This window comes from Lacerta agilis, chromosome 3 (assembly GCF_009819535.1).
Source record: "Lacerta agilis isolate rLacAgi1 chromosome 3, rLacAgi1.pri, whole genome shotgun sequence".
Taxonomy (NCBI): domain Eukaryota; kingdom Metazoa; phylum Chordata; class Lepidosauria; order Squamata; family Lacertidae; genus Lacerta; species Lacerta agilis.
The window spans coordinates 55,523,135-55,544,594 of record NC_046314.1 but is presented as its reverse complement, the minus strand read 5'-3'; the positions used below and the strand labels follow the sequence as shown (position 1 = coordinate 55,544,594).

At 41.2% G+C, this 21,460-nt stretch overlaps 1 protein-coding gene across 8 annotated transcripts in view; it reads right to left on the bottom strand.

The window, feature by feature from the left end:
• Nucleotides 1-21,460, bottom strand: part of LAMA2 (laminin subunit alpha 2) — a 362,452-nt gene that overhangs the window by 192,598 nt on the left and 148,394 nt on the right. For all 8 annotated transcript variants that reach the window (XM_033143752.1, XM_033143756.1, XM_033143755.1 and 5 more), the window contains exon 12: nt 19,053-19,226. In XM_033143752.1, coding sequence (XP_032999643.1) covers nt 19,053-19,226 — 174 coding nt within the window. The remainder of the gene's footprint in view (nt 1-19,052; nt 19,227-21,460) is intronic.

Genomic DNA, 21,460 nt, shown 5'->3' with positions numbered 1-21,460 from the left:
ATGCAAGAAAAGTCTTCTTAAAATAGAAAACTACATTTCCTCAGGATATTGATGTAGCCTTGCTGGATCCTACAATAGATAGGAAAGTGGATAATGTAACTTCACATGTGAGAACTTATTAACTTAAGTGACTACAATGACTGTAACTAATCCTCAACCTTTAGAAGAGGAAGATTGCTCCTACTATTTTGTTGTTCTGTCCTATCTGCTAATGTGACCCATTTTCAGGTAGTAGGAGGTGCCCTAACTAATTTGTAATTGTGCCTGTCAATGGCACATTTTATGTGTAAATGGCACATTTTATGGATGGAATGATTTGTATAATTTCCACACAGGCATTTTGAAATGTACAAATAAAATCTGACTGATTTGATTATGAAAGAAAAGGACTTTGTGTTCTCTGACAGAAATTTCTATTTCTGGGTTTTGATATTGTTGTCTTTTTCATGTGCATCAGCAGGGAACTCATATTTCTAGTAATCCTGCAGTTACAAATTAAAATTATGGCTAGTAATCTATCGTTACTACAAATTGCTCTGGCTCCGTTGTAAACAGGTCTAGCTCCACTGGATTGAATGTAGTGGATACATAATGATTTATATAGAGTGAAGCTTTAGCCACTGAATTTATTTATGGCTTCTATAAATGATGAATATACCCAATTTATGAAGAAAAAATCTAACAAAACTAACTGTGACTATATCAGCTAGGAGTATGATGGAGATTTTACAAAGTACATGGGCAACAAAACAAAACAAAACAAAACTCAGAAATATTTTGAGTGGTGCCCTAAATAACTAAGAGCTTTCTTAAAGAGTTATAGAATGCTCTGCCTTCCCCAGATCAGCCCTGGAGGGTCTGGAAAAGCCCCAAAACAAAGCAGGGGAGGAGGGGGGAATCATTTCATCTGACAAGCAAAGATGTTTATGCCAATGGAAAGATAAGAAAGGCATCATCACCATTATTATTTAACTTTGTATGACTAAGCATGGCCATGAATCCCTCCCTTTGATTGCACTAACCATGGAAAGCTAGTGGGGCAGAGGAAAGGTGTACAAGCCTTCTCTCTAACAGCTAGACAATTCACATGTAACGTTATTCTTCATGTGAAAGCTCTTTCCACTTGAAAGCAGAGGTGGTGCAGACTGCACATGAAAAAAAATGTACAGTCTTAGTATCTGAAAAGTTGAGCCATCTCACAGTGCAGGGACAGCCAATGTGGTGGCCCCGCCCCCCAGATATTCGTGGACTCCAACTCCCATCATTTATTTATTTATTTATTTATTTTTATTCAACTTATACACCGCCCTATACCTGGAGGTCTCAGGGCAGTTCACAACAAGACCACAACATATAAAATCAAGCTAAAAGCAATAACCCAATAACCCCCCTTCTCTCCCCCCAAGCCATATTCTGAAAGGGTGTTGGGTGTCAATAAGATCAACCAAAGGCCTGGTTAAAAAGGAACATTTTTGCCTGGCGCCTAAATGTGAATAATGAAGGCGCCAGGTGAACTTTCCTGGGGAGAGCATTCCATAGACGGTGAGCACAGATGGCCCATTCTCATGTTGCCACCCTCTGGACCACTCGAGGAGGAGGCACATGAAGGAGGGCCTCAGAAGATTATCTCAGGGACCGGGTAGGTTCATATGGGAAGAGGCAGTCCTTAAGGTATTGCAGTTCTGAGCCATTTAAGGCTTTATAGGTCAAAACCAGCACTTTGAATTGGACCCGGAAACTAATTGGTAGCCAGTGCAGTCGGACTAGGATCGGTGTAATATGCTCAAACCATCTTGCTCCGGTGAGCAACCTGGCTCCTGAATTCTGCAGTAGCTGAAGTGTCTGAACTGTCTTCAGAGGCAGCCCTACGTATAATGCATTGCAGTAATCTAATCTTGAAGTTACCAGAGCATAAACAACAGTAGTTAGACTTAACTGTCAGGGGTCCTTTACCTTTTTCTAAAACATAAAATTACAGTTATTTATACTGCCTTACTCTCCAACCGTCTGACCTCAAAGCTGTTTGCATTTTTAACACAATACTTAAACTGGAAGTTAAAATGCATAAAAACCACGGGTAATCTGAGGACGCTACAGAAGAGTCACTGTCCACTTCATACAAAAATAGGTGGGAGTTCATTTTGGTTGGCCGTAATTCTCTGCTCCAAACAGTATGTTGAACCCTGTCCCAAAGAAGGTCACTGAGAAGGGCAACTCAATCTACTGTGAATTTATAACTGTTTATACAGTTAACAAAATAACAAGAGATCACTGGTGGAAGAAGTGTTTACTTGTTTAATGTCTATTATTATTTCATTTCATTTCACATTTGTGTTGTGACGCATTAAAGATAATGAAGAGAAATTCATTAGTTTTCTCAGCAATACCAAATATACATTTGGGGCATTTTCAATATCTTTTTATATACAACATGCAGACACATTCCTGAGTCAATAGTTTGTAATTTCCTGCAATGTCGAATTTCCAAGCAGAGACATTTTCCTGGTGTTCTTGAGTAACTCCAAACAAATTCAAAACAGTCCATTGTCAATACTGTATGTACATTTTTCATCATTTTTCATCTTAATTATGTGTGTGTGTATTATTTTCAGTGTTCATTTCATAACTTCCTCATTAGGAATAATACTCTCAGCCAGGCAGTCATGAGCTACATGTATAGAGAAGTTGTTAATGTTTGATGTTGTGTTTCTAATATTCTATTGGGAGCCACCCAGAGAGGCTGAGGCAACCCATTCAGTTGGCAGCATGTAAATAATAAAATTATTATTATTATTATTATTATTATTATTATTATTATTATTATTATTATTCACTGGGTGACTTGGGGCCCTGCATTATCTCTCAGCCCAAGTTACTTCACAGGTTTGGTATGAGGATAAGAGGAGTAAAGGACTGTGTATGTTGCCCTGAGTTCATTTACAGAAAAGAAAGAATATAAATGTAAGTAATAATAATTTGGCATTAACTATATTAGCACTGATCAAAATGACATCCATGCTCAGTGCAATCCTATATACAGTCCTACTGTGTTCAACGGTGCTTACTCTTGTGTAAGTGTGCAAAGGATGCAGCCTATGTAGATAACAATGATAGCACTTTTCAGTACACACACACACACACACACTACAAGTAATTAGCAAGCACTTGTACAGGAACAATGTATACATTCCTGAAGACAGGAAAGCAACACCCTTTTTCCTATGCAAAATTTCACATGCATTGGGTGAAATATGGCCAAAGGGCACATTTCCTATTACAATGCCTCTGAAAAGATGCTACGTTGTGACATAGCATCATTGCAAGTGGGGCAGTGTGGGGGAATGGGACGGAGGTATTGCAGCAGCCGCTTGCAGCAGCAAAACTGCTTTTCCTAATAGTTTTTCCTACCCAACTGAAATGACAACCCCACCACCACTTTTCTGACCTGCAAACCTGGCTCTGAAAGGGAGGATTTTAGACTCAGCAATATTTCACTGTCACACAAATTCTCCAGCCAATGTTGGGAGAACGTAAATGTTACAGACCTAAGAATGGCCCTGCTGCATCAGGTCAAAAGCCCATCTAGCCCAGCAACTTGTTCTCACAATGGCTAGCCAGATGAAGAGGGATTTCCAGCCACTGGTCTACAGATGCATACTGCCTGTAACAATGGAGGTAGAACCCAGCCATTGTGACAAATAGGCAGAGATAGCTTTATCTTTCATGAATTTGTCTAAGCCCTTTAAAACAATCCAAGCTAGTGGCCATGACTACAACTTGTAGTAGTGCATTTTCCATAGTTTTCCCTAGGTACTGTGTCAAGTTTTTTTAATGAGAGAGAACCAGATCCTCAGAACACTGAATCCACATTAGAAAGGTTGTCCTTTTCATTTCCCTTTTCGTCTGTTTGAGAATGGAAATATGAGGAATCAGTGTCGCAAGGAAAGCTATAATGGAATATGTAGCTCTGGGCTGCCTACTTTATAGCACTCAACTGCATGTTTCTTAAAACCCTGCAGATCCATTCTAGCTTTGCGATGTGTCTACAGACACACATTTAAGATCATTTAATGAGAAGTAGTTACCACTTAACACACACAAAGCACCACCCCATGTGCATTTCCTTCCATAGTCTTCCAGTGCATCTTAATTGGTGATGTGAAATGCTTACTGGGGTTAGTAAGTAAAGGAAAGGCCTATTACTCAGTGAAGAAGACGCATATGTTTGTCTCAATATAGCTCTCCTTAGACAAAGTCCCATCTACTGTACATAGAAAAACAATGTTTTAACTGCCCCCATTTGCTCAGCATCTGACCTTATTTACTCATTGCAGTATCTGTCTTGAGGCCTTTGCAATCCAGCTACCTAGAGATAAAAGTAGGAATACTGATAGCTAATTCTTGGATGAAAAAGAAGTGAGTAAACAGTTGACACTCTTTCAACACCATTTAACCTGCAAATCACCCTCAGAATTTGTAAACAAAATACAGGTTGAAGTGAATTTGTGGGTTATCTCTCAATAACTGATTATATAAATAGGCCCGAAGAGAATGGGAAACGGGTGGTTTTTTTCTAGATTAATTCAGAGTGAGTGAGTGCATGCTAAGTAGAATTCTATGCCTCATACGAGTATCAAGATTCTTGATTTAAGCAGTGAAGCAGTGTAAACTAGAGGGATTTTCTGTCCTTGGCAAGGGCTTGCAATAACAATAGATTAAATATAATTAAATCAAATATTTAAATCATAAGATACAGCTGACCAAACATAATCAAGTCTACTTTATTTGATTAACGTCAAAGTCAGCTGTTCTTTGAAACCTACTGCATAAATTAAATAAAGCGGATCTGGTCAAGTAGTTGTATTAAGAAACAAGGAACTTGTAAAACTTATTTTTCAATATAAGCAGAATCCTAAACTATTGATTCAAATTCAAGAACATCACCGTCTCAGAACCAGCATTGGATAATATATTAAATTTATTTGTTAACCATGAAAATCACTGGGCAAATCTCAACCTAACCAATATCTCAAAGTTGTGATGGACATACAAATTGCCGTCAGCTCCTTGGGGCTTGGCGTACAAATGAGATAAATAAACTTCGAAATCCCAGGTTTTAAAATAATGGGACATCTGAATACAACTGTATGGCTAAGGATCAATGCATTTCCTATCATATGATAATATTTAATTTAAAAAAAGAAACCGATATCATAAATTTGTTTCTTCTTGTATTTTCTCTTGGTAATAAACCTTCAGTGACATATAAATAAGAAAACTGATGATCAAAACAATCATTAAAGAGCACAAATGTCTCAGTATTATAGTGAGCTGAACGATGAAATGTATCCCACACACACACACACAAAATCTCTGTGAGTACATATATATATAGAGAGAGAGAGAGGGGGGGGGAATATATATAGACAGATGTATAGATAGATAGGTACACACAAACACCACCTCTCTTTTGATAAAAATGAGTTGAGTTCTGTTCAATTGAAATCTTAGTGAACTTTTGGTGCATAGAGAAAACAAATACAAAACAAATTACAGGATATAAATGATACAGAAAAACATGAGGCAATGTAACTAATGCAATCAATAAACTAAAGCTGAAATGCCAAGATCAATCGTCCTAAATTATTAATTTGTCTCTAGATCCTCAAATCTCCATCTTTTATTCCCACAATGTCAGATGCTTGGAGATTATCTCTCAATCATGAAACATGATTGCTGCCATATGATTTCAGCTCATAACATTTCTTTAATTTAGTTTCACTGTGTGCCTAGGAAAGGTCTTTATCTGCCTACGTTTTCCAGGAAGATGGGTTCTGTTATAAGCTAAGGTAGGTTTGTTTGTTTATTTTGTTTTACATAACTGTTTCTCTACACTTCAGCTGTTGGCATCTCCCAAACATTTTTATATCTTAATAAGTGGGAGCAAACTGGACTCAATTCTAATTCAGTGCATGAACAAACTAGCAAAATGTAACACTGCATGGTAAGGAATAGGCGTTTGAAAAATCAATATTTCACTAGGTATGTGTCATAATAAATGACATTTATGTACCAGCATGAATCAGTGCAGTCAAACAGGGAATACTGAATGTGTGTTGGGGCAGGAGGCAGGAGTATGATGGCACACCCTACTTTCTCAGAGAGAACATATGAATATATACATACCTTGGGCTCTGTGCAGAGGAACCAATGAACATGTGTTTAACAAAGTGAGGTCTGTCCCCTACAATAGCAATGTCCCTTCCACATGTTTACTTGTTCCAAATTTGGAACTCCCAATACTTACCTCTTCTCTGAGGCCAGTATTATGACTCCCTGAAACTTGTACCAAAACCCTAGCATCTCTAACAACGAAGGCTGCCAACGTACTGGGGAAGTGATAGTCAATTGGCTGCAGCTATGAAGAATATTTATTTCAAAGTGGGCAGCTGTGAAGCTGCAGTAGCACATCTGTGTGGAGTGACAACCGTAACAGTAGGTCTAATGTCACAATACAGAAGGTAAGGGAAGATGTTGAAAGTTGCCTAGTTGAGACTAAAGATGGGGGGAAAACGTGAGTGTATATAGATACTTCAAATCCTACAAAGGACTCAGAAAGCCCCACACATGTGATCAGGCAGTGTAGGTGTCAGGGACTGGGCAGAGGAGGAATGGTGGAGACTCCCTCCCCATCCTGACCCTTCCAGGGAGGAGGAAAAGGAAGAGGAAGAGGAAGACAGTATAGATTTACAACAGGGGTTTGAGGGAGGTAGCAGCTCAGAGGCAGATGAGGGGGAAATTTGGGAAATCATGGGACGGAACAACACCCAGATGACACGTTGTCATTAGAAAGCTTTGCAGACTCCATCTCCCAGAACCTGACGAGCCTTAAAAGTAGGAGAGCAAAGAGCTCAAAGACAGAGGGCATGTAGCACTACCTGTGGAAGAGACGCTGAGAATGACAATTGAGGAAGTGGGAGAGACGGGTGGGGTGGAGATTCACTCAGGGTGCCATTATACAAGAGGCTCTATAAAGAATGAAATAAAAAAGGATGGTAATAAACTTCTCCTTGTTTTTATACTTTCCTGGGCAACAAGCCAGGGTCTGCTGACAGCATCCTGACAGTAGGAGGTATGATCTTGTGCACTCTCCCATGCAAGAAAAATAAATTGTGACAAGAATCTTGATTCAATTTATGGGAAATAACCAAGGTATAGCCTTAAATTTAATTCCTTGCAATAGTGATTATATCAAAGTTAAAGAGTCAGTCCTTTAACACTTAGATGGGTGACTTAGGACCAAGCAGAAAACTGGAGCTTTTTAAATAGTTGAAGATGAATGAAACAAAAAATATGTTCTGGCATCTTTTGTATTACATGATAACTATGGGAATACAGTTTGGTGGGGTTTTTTAAGATTAAATTTTAATTTTAATTGGTGATATGAATCAAGCCTTTTTTTACTTTTCATTTGCATCATGATCTAAATTGTTTCAGCTAAAATTAAATCACCCTGGCAACCAGTCTCAGTAAGTCAACAGTGATAAGCTACCTTCAATATATACCACTTCTGCTGCTGATGCTATCGGTACTGTTTTCAATTGATCTTTTAAAAAGTATTGGAGGGATGGTAGGCAATCCCGAATAGTGAAAGTGAGACAGACTCAGTCAGAGAGACAATTTATTTGGGCTTCAACAGTGCTGAGGCCAAATCTGAGGCATTTATTGGTATACATAATATCTCTACCAAACTTAATTCATATTACTTTATGCAATGCAGGGGATAAAGCAGTGGTAGGCATACTGTATCAACTCATTTTTTTTATATTGTTGGCGTTCTGTGTCCATCCACCTCAGCTAATGTTTCGGCTTCCTCTATACTATATTTTATATTGTGTGTGTGTGTGTGTGTGTGTGTGTGGGAGAGGGAGGCGGAAGTGGAGATGGAGAAAGCACAGGGAATGATACGGAGTTAATAAAATAGTGTTTACATTTTCTAAAAATTTACTAAATCTATATAAGCAGGACGTAAACTGAGAGACCATTAATTCCTAAAATGTAAGTTGTAAAAACGTAGCCAAGATTGGCAAAGCAACCCATCCCTTCATTTCCTCTGTCTGAATGCCACAGCTTGTTCTTGTTCATGTTCCTTCAATGTTTACAGCAGATTAAGGGATAATTAGTAGGATGTTAATGCACACAAATAAATATTATTAAAGAATAAGGTAGAAAGGCCATCTCTTATGTCGTCATTAATTTGAAGCTCCAGAAATAGGATCCTAATAGGACTCCAAGTTGTTTACCTGGTTTCATGTTTGTATGTTTGCTAATTGCAAAAATGATTTTTGGATACCAGCCAACAGCCTTTTGAATTTTCTGCTTTGAAATTGCTGCGTGTAATCTACCAGTAGTCAAGTGACATAAGGTCATAATCACATGATACACGCATTTTCTCTTTCATTTTGCTGTATTGAACCACATAGCTTTGTTCATCATACTTAACTGATGTAGCTAACTATGCTGTTCATTAGCCCATTTTATAATGATGCTAACAAAACAAAACAAAACAAAACAAAAACATTGGTTGCCTAGTACCACATTATTTTATTTATGGAAATGGTAGCCAAAAATGGTGACCTTGGAGTCAGGAGTAACTTCTCAACCCTGAGCAACTAATATTGTCTGCATTAAGGTACCACATGCATTTAGGAGCTTGGTTTGCACACAATGGTAAACCGTAGTTTATATGTTAAACTGCTCTTAAACCATACCTTCATAGCTTGGTGTATGTTTGGCTATAGTAGTCAAGCAAATCATGGTTAAGGAAGTGTGCTAGGTTCATACATAATGCCAAACCATAGTTAAAAGAAACAAAAGTTTATAAGCCAAAAACAAATCATGGCTTCAGATTGTGATTTGTTGGCAGTGTTCAAACTATTGCTAAGCCATGGGGCAGTGTTTTCACATGCTAACCATGCTGTTCTGTATGAGGAGTACATGCATTTCTGAAATTAGGAAGAAAATACTTCTTTGTATTTTAAAGAATGTATTCTCAGAAAGTACTATTATGACAGCTTGGGTAATAATAATAAACCTAAAGCTTTATGCAACCCCACCCCCCAAAAAACCCAACCAACCATATAGCCAAGAGAAATAATTTTTTGCATCAATTTTTATTTTTATTTCTTTGAAAGACAGAACGCTGGACATTTGCTAGGTAAACTGATTTCTTTGAAAGAGAGCTTTTCATATAAAACCTTAACCAGTACAGAGCAGCTTACAGTGAAGCTTGTTGGAGACAGCCAGCATTAGTTACTGATGCTCAGTGGATGACAATCTGGTACCCTTACTGGACAGCAATGTAATGGGACAGAGAAGGCATGAAATCGCAACTCTGTACTGTGCATATGCGAGGCTGCTGAAGAGGAAGCAGTGCCTAGCATAGGTCACTAGCATCACGGTTTACACCCAATCTTAGAATCATTAAGCACCTGCAGGTTTCCATAGTGCTGAATTAACACCATAGGAGCCTGTGGGTGTTGAGTGGCTACAAGGATGAGCATGATATGGTCTCAATGATCCACGCTGAGCCTGTTCAGGAGCTCTGTGCTTTCACAGTGCCGAATTACCAACTACCATTCTAGTAGTGGTGCCAAATCCCCCTCCCATGCAAATTGACCCAACAGTGCCTGGAAGTTACAGAAAGTCCGAGGTTAATCTTAAACATATCCAATGTTGAAAGAGGATCTCCAGTAAAGGGTCTAGAAAAGTCTGATATTGTGGTCAGAGTAAACAATATACAGTGCTTTTTCTGAGGGGACACAGGGGTACACATACCCCTAAACATTTTGTGAATCTAAGTTTGGCCTCATTGAGGGGCAGAATTTCAATTTGAGTAGGAAAATGAGAGTACCCCTAAACATTTTTTAAACAAAAAAAAGCACTGGACCTACATAAAACAAGGATTGGGCTCATTAAAAGGGTGCTTCATGTTTACATAAAAATACCGTATTTTTTGCTCCATAGAACGCACCGGACCATAGGGCGCACCTCATTTTTAGAGGAGGAAACAAGGAAAAAAAAATATTTTTCTGGTTTTCCTCCTCTAAAAGCCCCTTTTTGTGTTGTTTTTTTTTTTTGAGGATCAGCTAAAAGTTTTGCAGCTTTTTTGCAAAGGGAAAAGCCCTGGCTTTTTTGAGGATCAGCTAAAAGTTTTGCAGCTGTTTTTGCAAAGGCAAAAGGCTTTTTTTAGGATCAGCTAAAGGTTTTGCAGCTTTTTTTGCAAAGGGAAAAGCCCTGGGGTTTTTTTCCCCGAGGATCAGCTAGGTTTTGCAGCTTTTTTTTTTTTTTTTTTTTTTGCAAAGGGGGAAAAGCAAAGCTCCTTTTGCAAAGGGGGAAAAGCAAAGAGGAAAAGCCCCATTTTTATGAGGTTTAACTCACATTTCTGAAAAATCTTAAGGAAAGGGAGCCATTTCTACAGTTTCCAGACAGATAATCTAATCAGCCAGTCACATGTCCTGGGGAAACAAACAACCTCCCTCTGCAGCACATTCAACAAAGGAGGGCGGGGCTGAAAGGGAGCCGGGACTCTTATCTCTCTCCCGATCTCTTGCTGATCAGCTGCTGAGCGGGGTCCTTTCAACACTCCCTTTTCTCTTTGTAAAATAAAAAGCATGATCCTCTTTTGGCCCCTGGGCAATTCAGCTCCAGGCACCACCATTCGCTCCATAAGACGCACAGGCATTTCCCCTTACTTTTCAGGAGGAAAAAAGTGCGTCTTATGGAGCAAAAAATACGGTATATATAAGAAAGTTACTCCTTAATACCACTGGGATTAGCAATGAGTAGTTGAGATGCATGATATCATGCAGAAGGAGTCTACTGCAATATCTATATATATGTGTGTATTAATGCAATGTATTTTTCCAGTATTGTTAACCAAATAGCCTGCCACATTTAGCTTCAGCAAAAAAGAGTAAAGTATTTTAGAGGGCCAGAAGGTGAATTTTACTTATTCACAGAAAGGGGCCATTATGGGTCTACCAACTGAAAATTACGAAGCAGAACTCTTCAAAAACAACTAGAAAATAGAAGTGCCCATTTAGTTTCAAATTGTCATTTGAGATACATTTGGGAGGGGGGGAAGCAACAGAGAAAAGGGTTTAAAATAGCAGGAATGATTCAATGTTTGACATGATTGCCTAAACTCCAACCAAGAGTGTAAAGTGTCCTTTAACTCCATGGAGAGCTTTATCTTCTCAAATGTTTCATTACTTTATAGCTAAAAATGTCTGAATCAGTCCATACTGCTTGATTATTCCCTAGAACACTACAACATTTTGTTAAAAGAATTCCATTAGCTTTCACAATTATGCTTGGCTCTTCAAGGAAAGGGATGAGAAGTGAGCAAAGGCTGCATTTTCTGGTTAATCAGGTCCTCCCTTAAAGAGGGCACATATTGCGGTGAGACCTGGAAACCGTGTTGTGGGTGGGTTTGATTGGTCAGCCATAACACCCAATTGGAGGTCCCTTGATGCTGGGTTAATCGGGCCAATGGGGTGCAGTCCAAATGGATCGAGGGACCTATTTATACCCATGCACGTGACCCAGAGCTTCCTCTTTTGGCTCGTGCATTCGGAACACCCGCCCACCTCTCCCTATTTTTATTTTGTGCTTGACCTTGCTATGCCGTCTGTTGTTGGGACAGGGGCACGGCAGGAATTTTCCCCACTTGGCTGATTGGCTGTTGCCATTTGGGTTTCACCTGCCGCGTAGCAAATCGTCACAACTTGTAAGGTTGAGGATAGGCTCTGGTTCAGGAGATACGTATGGGAGAACCTCTCGCCATCCCTCTGTGAAGGGTATTCCGTTAAAGGAATCCAGGGACTCGATGGTTTGGTCAATCCCTGAGAGGGGGTTGTGCCCGTGCCTGAGTCCAGGAGGACATTTGGGTGGCACAAATAGTCTGCTCCTGGCTTTCTGCTTAGCCAGGTGTTCACCCTTGGCTGACCTATGCTCGAACCCTGGGTCAGTGCTACCTGCATGGCAGGGAGCTAGTTGAACCAGAGACTATGCAACCATTCACTTTTTGTAATCAATAAAGTTGTGGCCTAAATTCTGCCAAAAACCAAAACTAAAATTTGAGTCAAGTGTGAATTTATTTAAGGGGGAGGTTTCTGGGTCTGAACACGCAAATGACAGTAAATTCCTTTAGAAAGGAAACATACATGAACAGGAGATTATTTATTTATTTTAAAAAACCTTTTTTCACAGCAGAGCTCTAGAAGATAAGAGTGGACCTAACTTAATGTCTGTGAAATACTCTTGCCTACCTTGGGAAAAGAACCGGGGGTTAGGGTGGGAGGGTCAAAGGCCAGCCTGCCACCAGACAGGAGAAGAAAGGAGCCATGTGCACTGAACCCCCCCCCCCCCCACTTCTCCCCAATTTGAAAGGTGATGAATAATTAAGGAAGCAGTTTGTTGGGCAATTGAATATTACCTGCAAAGTGCCGCTCATCTCCTTGAGGCAAACTGAAAGCTGACAGAGTTGAGCCAATTAGACTGACTGTCTCCTCAATGAGTTGTGACCTATCAATGGTAATAGCTTATTATGATGATAAATGAACCCATCTCTCAAACTGAAGCCTGAGTACACACTTCAGCAGTTTCCCTGAATCATGGGGCCATTACCTCACAACTCTGGATCGACAGGAGCGACAGCAACAAGAACGGATAGGACGCATGAACAGACACAGATGATTGTTTTACGCTGCTGAATATATTTACAGTTATTTTGGGGGAAGGCATTCTTCTTCTTTTCCTTCTTAATGGGCCTGCCTGAGCATTCCCTGTTTTCTCTGGCGATATATGCACTCACACATACATATACATTTCTCATGCTGTGCAAACACTATGCCTATCCCATGAGACAGCTGGATGGATTTCTGATTGGTATCTACATGCCTGTTCAATCTTAACAGTCTCAGAGGTACTCAGCATTTGATTACTGCACAATATCCTCCAGCCTGGCTGAAAAAGTTTGCTTTACTTCCTTTTAATCCAATTAGCGCCTTTAATTGCTCTGCCAGAGCTAATCTTCCTTAAGAAAAGTGAAAAGAAATGGGGGGTGGGGATTGCAACATTAGCCTAAACACTTTCCCCATGACTTCAACTTGTGTAGGTTTCAAGACATTTAAAGCAATTTAACAACAAAAAGGGGGGGGGGAGAATTCTAGGTCCACAATTTCGACTTGCACAAAAAGTTTCTTTATAGCAGTCCAAACAAAAACTTCCACCAACTGGGAAATCATGCAGGGCTTGTTTGTGTCTTCTGAAACTGGCACTGAAGGATACTACTGCAATAACAGCTATGCCCATCTTCACATCCCCAATTCTTACTGTCTTTTGATGCCTGCCTTCACATCCCCTGTTTTTACAAGCAAAATATAACAGAACAAAGACTGTGTTGTGGCTATCCTACACTTTATGCTGCCGTTATAGCTTGCTGCCATGTTCCTGCTGTGGACATGCAATGTTTGGATGACACCTACATATTTTTAAACATAATTGTATATGTACCAGAGAGCTCCAGTCGGATTGAAGCTCTGCACATGCTTAATTGGATTAAAGTGTGTAAATGCTTAAGGGCACACATTTGTCATGCACAATTTATGTAGTTCTTGATGAACACAGGATTGCTTTGTAAAATGTAGAGGCATCTTTATATATACACACTACAAAATTTTATAGATATACCGGTATACTCCAAACATATAATACTCCAAAGTTTGTTCCAAAGCTGTAGAACTGTTTTGACCTAAGGGATTTATTTACAACCTTTTATTTTAGTTTTTTGCAAGCATCTGAATAAGACATTTCGAAGAAGACTGAAGATCATCCATTGCAATCTCTGATCTATAGTTTGGTTCTCCTCTTACAGAAAACAAGGAAGTGGCTCACTTGAGGGATATGGAGTCTCTCCTTACACCAAGCAATGCCTCAGAGTGTTACTCAGGCTACCACCAGCTTTTAAAAATACCCTAACCCAGTGGTTTTCAACCAGTGTGCCTGGGGTGCCTTGAATGATGGTCAGGTGTGTCACGGGCAACATTGGCCTTTGTCCCTCTTTCATTCCCTCCCTCCCTCTGATGCCCTCTTGTGTCTCCGCCTCCCAAAGGCTTGTGGAGCTGTTTGTTGCAGCAGCCCTGGCTACAAGATCCCCAGGTGAATGTTGCCTCTGGGGCTGGCCAGGGTGTGGTGCTGGTTGTCAGGAGCTCAGAGTAAGCAAGCAAGCAAGCAGGCAGGCAGGCAAGGGTGCCCAGCCAGTAAGTCCACCAGCCTTTGCTGCTGGAAATGGACAAACAAGTCCCAGGCTCCTGTGGGGCAGTGTGAGGAGGCACCTCTCTCTGGGGCAGGGTGGACAGCTCAGAGACAGGGCTGGTGGTGGCGGCTGCCTGGAGGACTCCCAAGGAGAGGGGAGAGGAGAGGCAGCTGAGGGAACACTCCACAAGGGAGGGTGTTCGAAAAAGGGTGAGAGGCTGCCAGCTCTGCAGGCAAGGGGTGACATAAGTGTGCTCCTGAGCCCCACAGGGGTGCCACAGAAAGAATGTAGTTAGTCAAGGGAGCCGTGGACTCAAAAAGGTTGGAAACCTCCGCCCTAACCATTCTCATCCCAATCATGAGCTGCCTGTGTGAAGGAAGGAGGCCACTAAGATGAAGGAAGGATAAACACTTTGACCAGGGATAGGTTCCTTTATTTATTTATTTTTGCAACTGACTAGTCTATCAGCAAGCCACATCTAAAGTCTAAAGCTGAACAAGGGCACAATCCTTTATGAACAAAGCTGAAAACTCAGGGCACAATCCTTTATGAACAATGGCAAGGAGGCCATAGTGCTTGTGGGGTGCTGGAATGTCTGTTTATGTTTGGGGAAGGGCCATAGCTCAGTGGTACAGCATCTGCCTTGCATGCAGAAGGTCCCAGGTTCAATCCCCAGCATCTCCAACTAAGGCTGGGAGAAAGCCCTGCTTGAAATCCTAGACAGTGTAGACAACGTGCAGCTAGATGAACCAATGGTCTGACATAATGTATGGAAGTATCCTATGTTCCTGTGAGTGAGTTGAGGAGTTGTGTATTATTACAACCTGTTGTAAACTACTGCAACATATTTTGATTGAAAGGTATAACTCTTGGATATAAATGCATACATACTATGGTTTGTATTCAGTGCAGACAGAGGATGAGATGGTTGGACAGTGTTCTCGAAGCTACTAACATGAGTTTGGCCAAACTGCGAGAGGCAGTGAAGGATAGGCGTGCCTGGCGTGCTCTGGTCCATGGGGTCACGAAGAGTCGGACACGACTGAACGACTGAACAACAACAACAAATTCAGGGCATAACTAATGAGACTGTTACATCACAAATATTTCTGCTTGCCTGACAGAACTCTCTCTCTCCTTTCCTCTTCTAAACCTCCAGAGCAGATGGGGGGGGCACATAGTGGGAGGAGGGAAGGGAGAAGTCCCATTCTGCTAGCAGGAATGGTTGCATTAGCTTCTGCTAGTACAGCAACTTAGTTGAATTTGGCCTGTAATGTTTCAGTGCAAGGACCGCATACAGGGATGGAATATACCGGTAAATTCTTGATGCTTCCCACCATTAGGTATAGCAATAATGGAAGAGGAGGTGTCAGGAAAATGGACGGTAAGGTCACACATTACTGTATATTGAAATCTTATTCTGTACTACCTTAGGCAGCAGGTCTCAGAAAACCACACATACATTGGAGATTGTATTTGAAGCACTGCAAGCAAACATCATCTAGAAAAGCTGGTTTAATCCAGTTTCAGCTATTTAGAGAAACATTTTATTGAGTTTACAAATAATAACCCTCAATATTCCATTTCCATAGCAATGCACTAAATCACCCCAGCTAAGTATGTCATCATGGCTATAATTTACATGATGCAACATGACAGTTAAGATGTACTATGGTAATTTGTGAGTGCTTTCAGTATTACTGTAGTATCAAAAATTTATATGGTTCAGTTATTAAGGCAAATTGTTTCATTCATACAGTGAAGTCTGACAGTAAACCATAAAGTCCTTCCAAATTACAAGTGGGGAAAAATGCCTACCATGTTCAGACAAATTGCACACATTCTTTCCATTATTTTGCTTCCTAAGTGCGAAAAGATATCTGCAAAGTATCTGCCAAAAGCACAGGAAATGTTCATTGCCTAAGAGCAAGCAAAACGGACCCTGCTTGCACCAGACTTGAGTCTCCTTAACAATCTATCATCTTGAACAATATCTCTATATTCTTTCAAAGAGATGCAGCTTAATCTTTACTTGCTCACTTACCTTCTGTTACACAGATTTCCAACCAAGAGGAAAAAGCTAAGCAGTGAAGCCTGGTGAAAGTAACCTGGGATATCTTCACAAAGTTTCAAATAAACTACATCACAAACAAGACAGTGCAAGACTAAACATATCAAAAGCTCCCGCTTGTTTTACAGCTATTCAGATTCCAGGCTTTTTCAGTACCACGGACAATCTTTCATGTGCTAGCTGCCACAGTTCACACAAGAGTACTCTAATATGTACACCAATAGTCTATTCCTAGGAATAAAATGTCAGCGTTATGATTTAAAACTCTAATACAAAAACACAGTAACCTGACGAGGGTGGTACTGGTGGAAAAAATGCCTCCATAGCTCAGTGGCAGAGCACATGATTGGCATGCAGAAGTACCAGATTTAATCCTTAGCATTTCTAGTCTGAAGGATCAGTTGGGCTGCCTGGAGATCCACTGCCAGTCAGAATGACCATTCCCCAGATTAAATGGGGAATGACTTTTGTGTGGTTGGGCGCAGCCCCCTTGGGTCCCAGAGCAGCTCCTGCTAGTTCGGGCCAGCGTCGCCTTCCCCAGGCTGGATACCTGTGGTCTCCGCCTACCTCAGCCAGTGCCCAATCCCGCCTGGGGGAAGCATTGCCAGGGGGATTGGCCAGGTAAGGGGAGGGACCACCCAGCCCACACAATAGAAGGTGTAGCTTACCTGGGAAATGGCAGTCAGGCTCCAGAGCAGAACAGACAATTACTGGGGTAGATGGGCCAATGGTATGGCTCAATCTGAGGCAACTTCATAAGCCACTTTTAAATCAGTGAATGGGGCTTTGGCGTCACTTAAAGCAGTGGTGGGGAACCTTTGGCCCTCCAGCTGTTGCTGAACTACAATTCCCATCACCCTGGTCACTGGCCATGTTTGCTGAAGCTGTTAAGAGTTGTAGTTCAGCAACAGTCAGAGGGCCGAATTCCCCCATCCTTGACTGATTAATTAGAGCTGGGATGTATATATGCAATTAAGTTTTCTCAGCAACAAAGTACAGTAAGTTCTAGTCTTCTGCAGGCGCCTAAGTTTCTGCAAGCACAGGGCATAACCTTAAGTATAGATCCAGTCAAGCAACAGACCCCACAAGAAGGTTGAGAGCAATCCTGGGTGATTTGCATTTTCATTCTTGCTCTATATTGTTTTTTTAAATATGCCCTGGGGAGCACTCCATGATTTCCTAATATACAGGTATCTCCCTCGTTTTCCACCTTCTCGTGATATCTGGATTTTGCTACTTATTTGGAATATTTGAAGAAAACAAGATTGCCTATGTTAGTGGAATGTGTGAGTTATCTGCTGAACTTGCAGGAATTGTTTACAATTCCCCGCCATTCAGAAAATATGATGGGTATATAAGCTTTTAACATGAGTGGGAGGAGTAATCCTATTTCATGGAAACTTGCCAACTCCTAAATGTTAAGCAGATGTTTGTCAAGAAGAAATTCTCCACATGTGGATTACCCTGCCACTGTAGCAGCGTGGTGAGGAAAATCTCACCTCCTAGAAATACCCCTGTTAAAAGGATCAAAAGCTCACTTAAGGTCAAAAGTTGGCACTCCAGGGAACCATGCATGCCTCCTCAAATCCAGTGGGGTTTTAAGTTGTGGGTTGTTCTTTTTTTAAAAAGTAGCAGTCTTCTGAGCCACATGGCAAGTAACTTTTGAAAAATCGGGAGCGGCTGGAACTTAAACCATAATATCATTTACCTGAGGACCACCTGTGCTTTTAGGCCACTGTATATGTTCTCCTGCCCACCTAGCAGTTCGAAAGCACATCAAAAGTGAAAGTAGATAAATAGGTACCACTCCGGCTGCTCTGGTTCACCAGAAGCGGCTTTCTCATGCTGGCCACATGACCCGGAAGCTGTACGCCGGCTCCCTCGGCCAGTAACGCGAGATGAGTGTCACAACCCCAGAGTCGGACACGACTGGACCTAATGGTCAGGGGTCCCTTTACCTTTACCTTCATATGTCAGGTGCAAGCAAACTACCTGGATTTGTTTGCATGTTGTATCACACCTTTGTGGTTTTATAAGCTGGTGCAGCCAGGAGTGGAGCTATATATCCCACAGATATAAGACCTCAGAAGATGGGTCAGCTTGTAAGCAACTGTGTGGTTTTAAACACGGCAATGAGGCTTGTAAACATTTTAGCAGCACACCATCTCTGGACTCCCAAGGTATAGCTCCCAAAACTCAAGTTTCCCACTAAGCAATACACATTTTTTTTTCCTAGCACACCCCCTCAACATCTGATCTGCTGTCAGCATCTGTGTAAACTAAGTGGGAAAGAACCAGTGAAATGTGAAGGTGTGGTAAGGAAGATAAGACTGTTTGAAAGAAACACACGTTACTTGCACAGAATAGACCACCGGCCAATTCATCCTAGAAATAATACTGCAAATTATCTGAGCTTTCCTAGCACCTGACACCCAAAGCTGCCAGGAGGCCCCGGGAGCAGGAGCTCTTTGCTTAGCTTACTTACCCTTTGCCTCGTGTCTCACAGGGATTCTCTGTATGCCTATGTCAGTTGCTTTCAGCAAGCAATTTTGCTGGTCAAATATCTACCCCGCAAATGCAAACTAAAAGAAAAATAATTGCTTACATCTTTCGCTATTAATAAATCAAATTAACACCCAGGCAAAGACCATCTGCACTTACTTTGTTGCCCAAATAAGGACTGGGTGCACTCCAATAATAAATCTGCTGCAAAGAAGTCCTCGCAGCCACGTTGCTGATGCTAAGTTGCTGAGGTCCATCAAAGCTGTCCTGCTGAGGAGTCACTCTAGCGCGACCAGCTACATCTGTCAGGTGCCAGCCATTCATGTCCATGATCTATGGTGACAAAAGAAAATACCTACTAATACTCACATACTGAAACGTACAAAATCTATCTTCCGTCCTTGTTTCTTTTTGTTTTCCTATTCATAATTTAAATAGATTCTCATTTAGCACAGAAGCAGAAAGTAGAGTTTGCCATATTGCATGAAATTATGAATACTGTAGAGGAGTTCCCTTCTTTCCATATTCAGTGAAATCAATAGGAGCATAAGTTTTAGAATCATTTATTTAAAGTAATGATTGGTTTTCTTCAAAGGGTTTTTAATTCTTATGAGTTCAAAAGGCTCACTCCACACACACACCATTTGAAGCTGGTCACAAATTATGAATGTATTCCTTAACTGTAATTCTGCATGTGCCAATTGAAAGGTAGTCAAATTATATTTAATGCATTGCACTGAACAACATATTAGATGCACCTCCGTATAATAAAATTAGGCAGCCTCCATAAAAGAATTTTCAGACCATGAGTATGTATGGCATGGGGAAGCAGAATGTATCTCCTTGCAATCAGAACGATTTGCAAGACAAACTTCTTAACAAGGAAATTGTAAGAAGAGCTGGAAGCTGAATAGCTTCTTAGGGAGCTGCATGCACTTGGAGGTGGGCCACTCAGACCAGAATCATGGCGTCCAGTGGAGAAAAGAAGGAAGCACTGAGCCCCCACAATAAAATGAGACAAGACTTCAGTGCTGCACTGAAAGCAATACTTTAAGATCCAGAACGTTTCAAATGCAAAGACTCTTCTTCGGGGCAACTGACATTCTCTTCACAGGAAAGCCAGAAGCCTCTTCAATGGTAGCTAAGAGAAGCTGATTTCTCTCAAGTTCCAAGATTGAGAAAGCAGGAGCAATCATCTGATCTTATTTATTAAAATAGTTATATCCCACCCTTCTGGTGCAAAAGCACCATTCAGGGCATTTTGCATCCTAAATATCTCCCTCCAGTGTCAGAAAGGGCAGGTTAAAAACACTTTCCACTTGCTAGATTGGAAACCTTTGGTACAGCGAGGAAAAGGCTTAGAAAAGCCCATCTGTAGTTCACTGGATGGGGTTTGATACAGGTCTCCTAGGGGTCAAAGTTACCTAGTCCTCTCTCTATATTAGAGGTATTCCTAAATGGAATGAGGACAGCTCCCCGTGTCGTGTGAAGGGTGTCTGTGACTAGAGACCCCACCCATTAAAAACTTTCTGCCTGGCTGGTTCAGCCCTCTATGTGGTTGAAACTCAGCTCAACATGCCGTAGTCCAGCCATCACTGGATTTGTTAATATTTCCTCTTGAGTTGAGGAGGACTCTAAGCATGATAGGAATGAATGCCTGCTCTGCACTTTTTAAGCTAGGTAGGCTGGGTTTAAAACCTATTCCCTGGCTAGAATAGAAGGGCATCATAATGAGAGGGCTATGGTAGCTACCCCTATAACTCTGTCCCCCAAACAGCAAGGGATGCAGAACCCTGTCTGTACCACAGGAGAGAGCATCTGTGCTCTCCAATTCAGTAATGAATCATTTTTTTAAAAAAAATCCAACTCTTCTCTTAGTGGATTTAAGGGGCACTGAGATGAGCAAGGGTTAGATCTAGTCCACCTGCATTGGAGGTGAAAAGGTCTGTGATGCAGTCTGTAGTTCACACAATATGCCATAGAAATGCAATTGGGACCCAAAACAGTAGTCTCTCTAAAAACTGCTGTCTCACATCCTGATGTTACTATCATCTTTCAAGCGGTGCCATAAGCTGAGGAGGGAATTGTGGAAGTCATGCCAGCTTCTGAACTCAACTCCAAACAGAATGCTATTGTTTCACTCCCTGCTTTCAAACTCAATGGAGCAGAATGAGATTAATTCCTGTTATCCTTAACTCACAGCCATGATATTTAGAGATGGGCAAGCACACTACTGCTCGTTCGAAAAATCAACTGGGCTTCAGCAGTTCATTGCCTCCCTCTGATTCTCAAAGCCTGCTCTGCTTCCTTGCCTGTGCTTCAACAACAACAAAACTTATCTTGGAGGAAGAATATCAGAGGGCAGGAAAATGAGACAGAAAGCAGAAGACAGGAGAGAGGGACAGGAGACACCCTATTAAGGTCTCCTCTTTCGTTGCACATGACATACTCCAAACTACAAGTCACATGATCCTGGACAGGAAATGATGCATGAAGGGCATAATTTGGACCTGAAGGCACCTGCAGTGTTCCTCATGAACTGACAGGAAATAATGTGTAGTGCATAT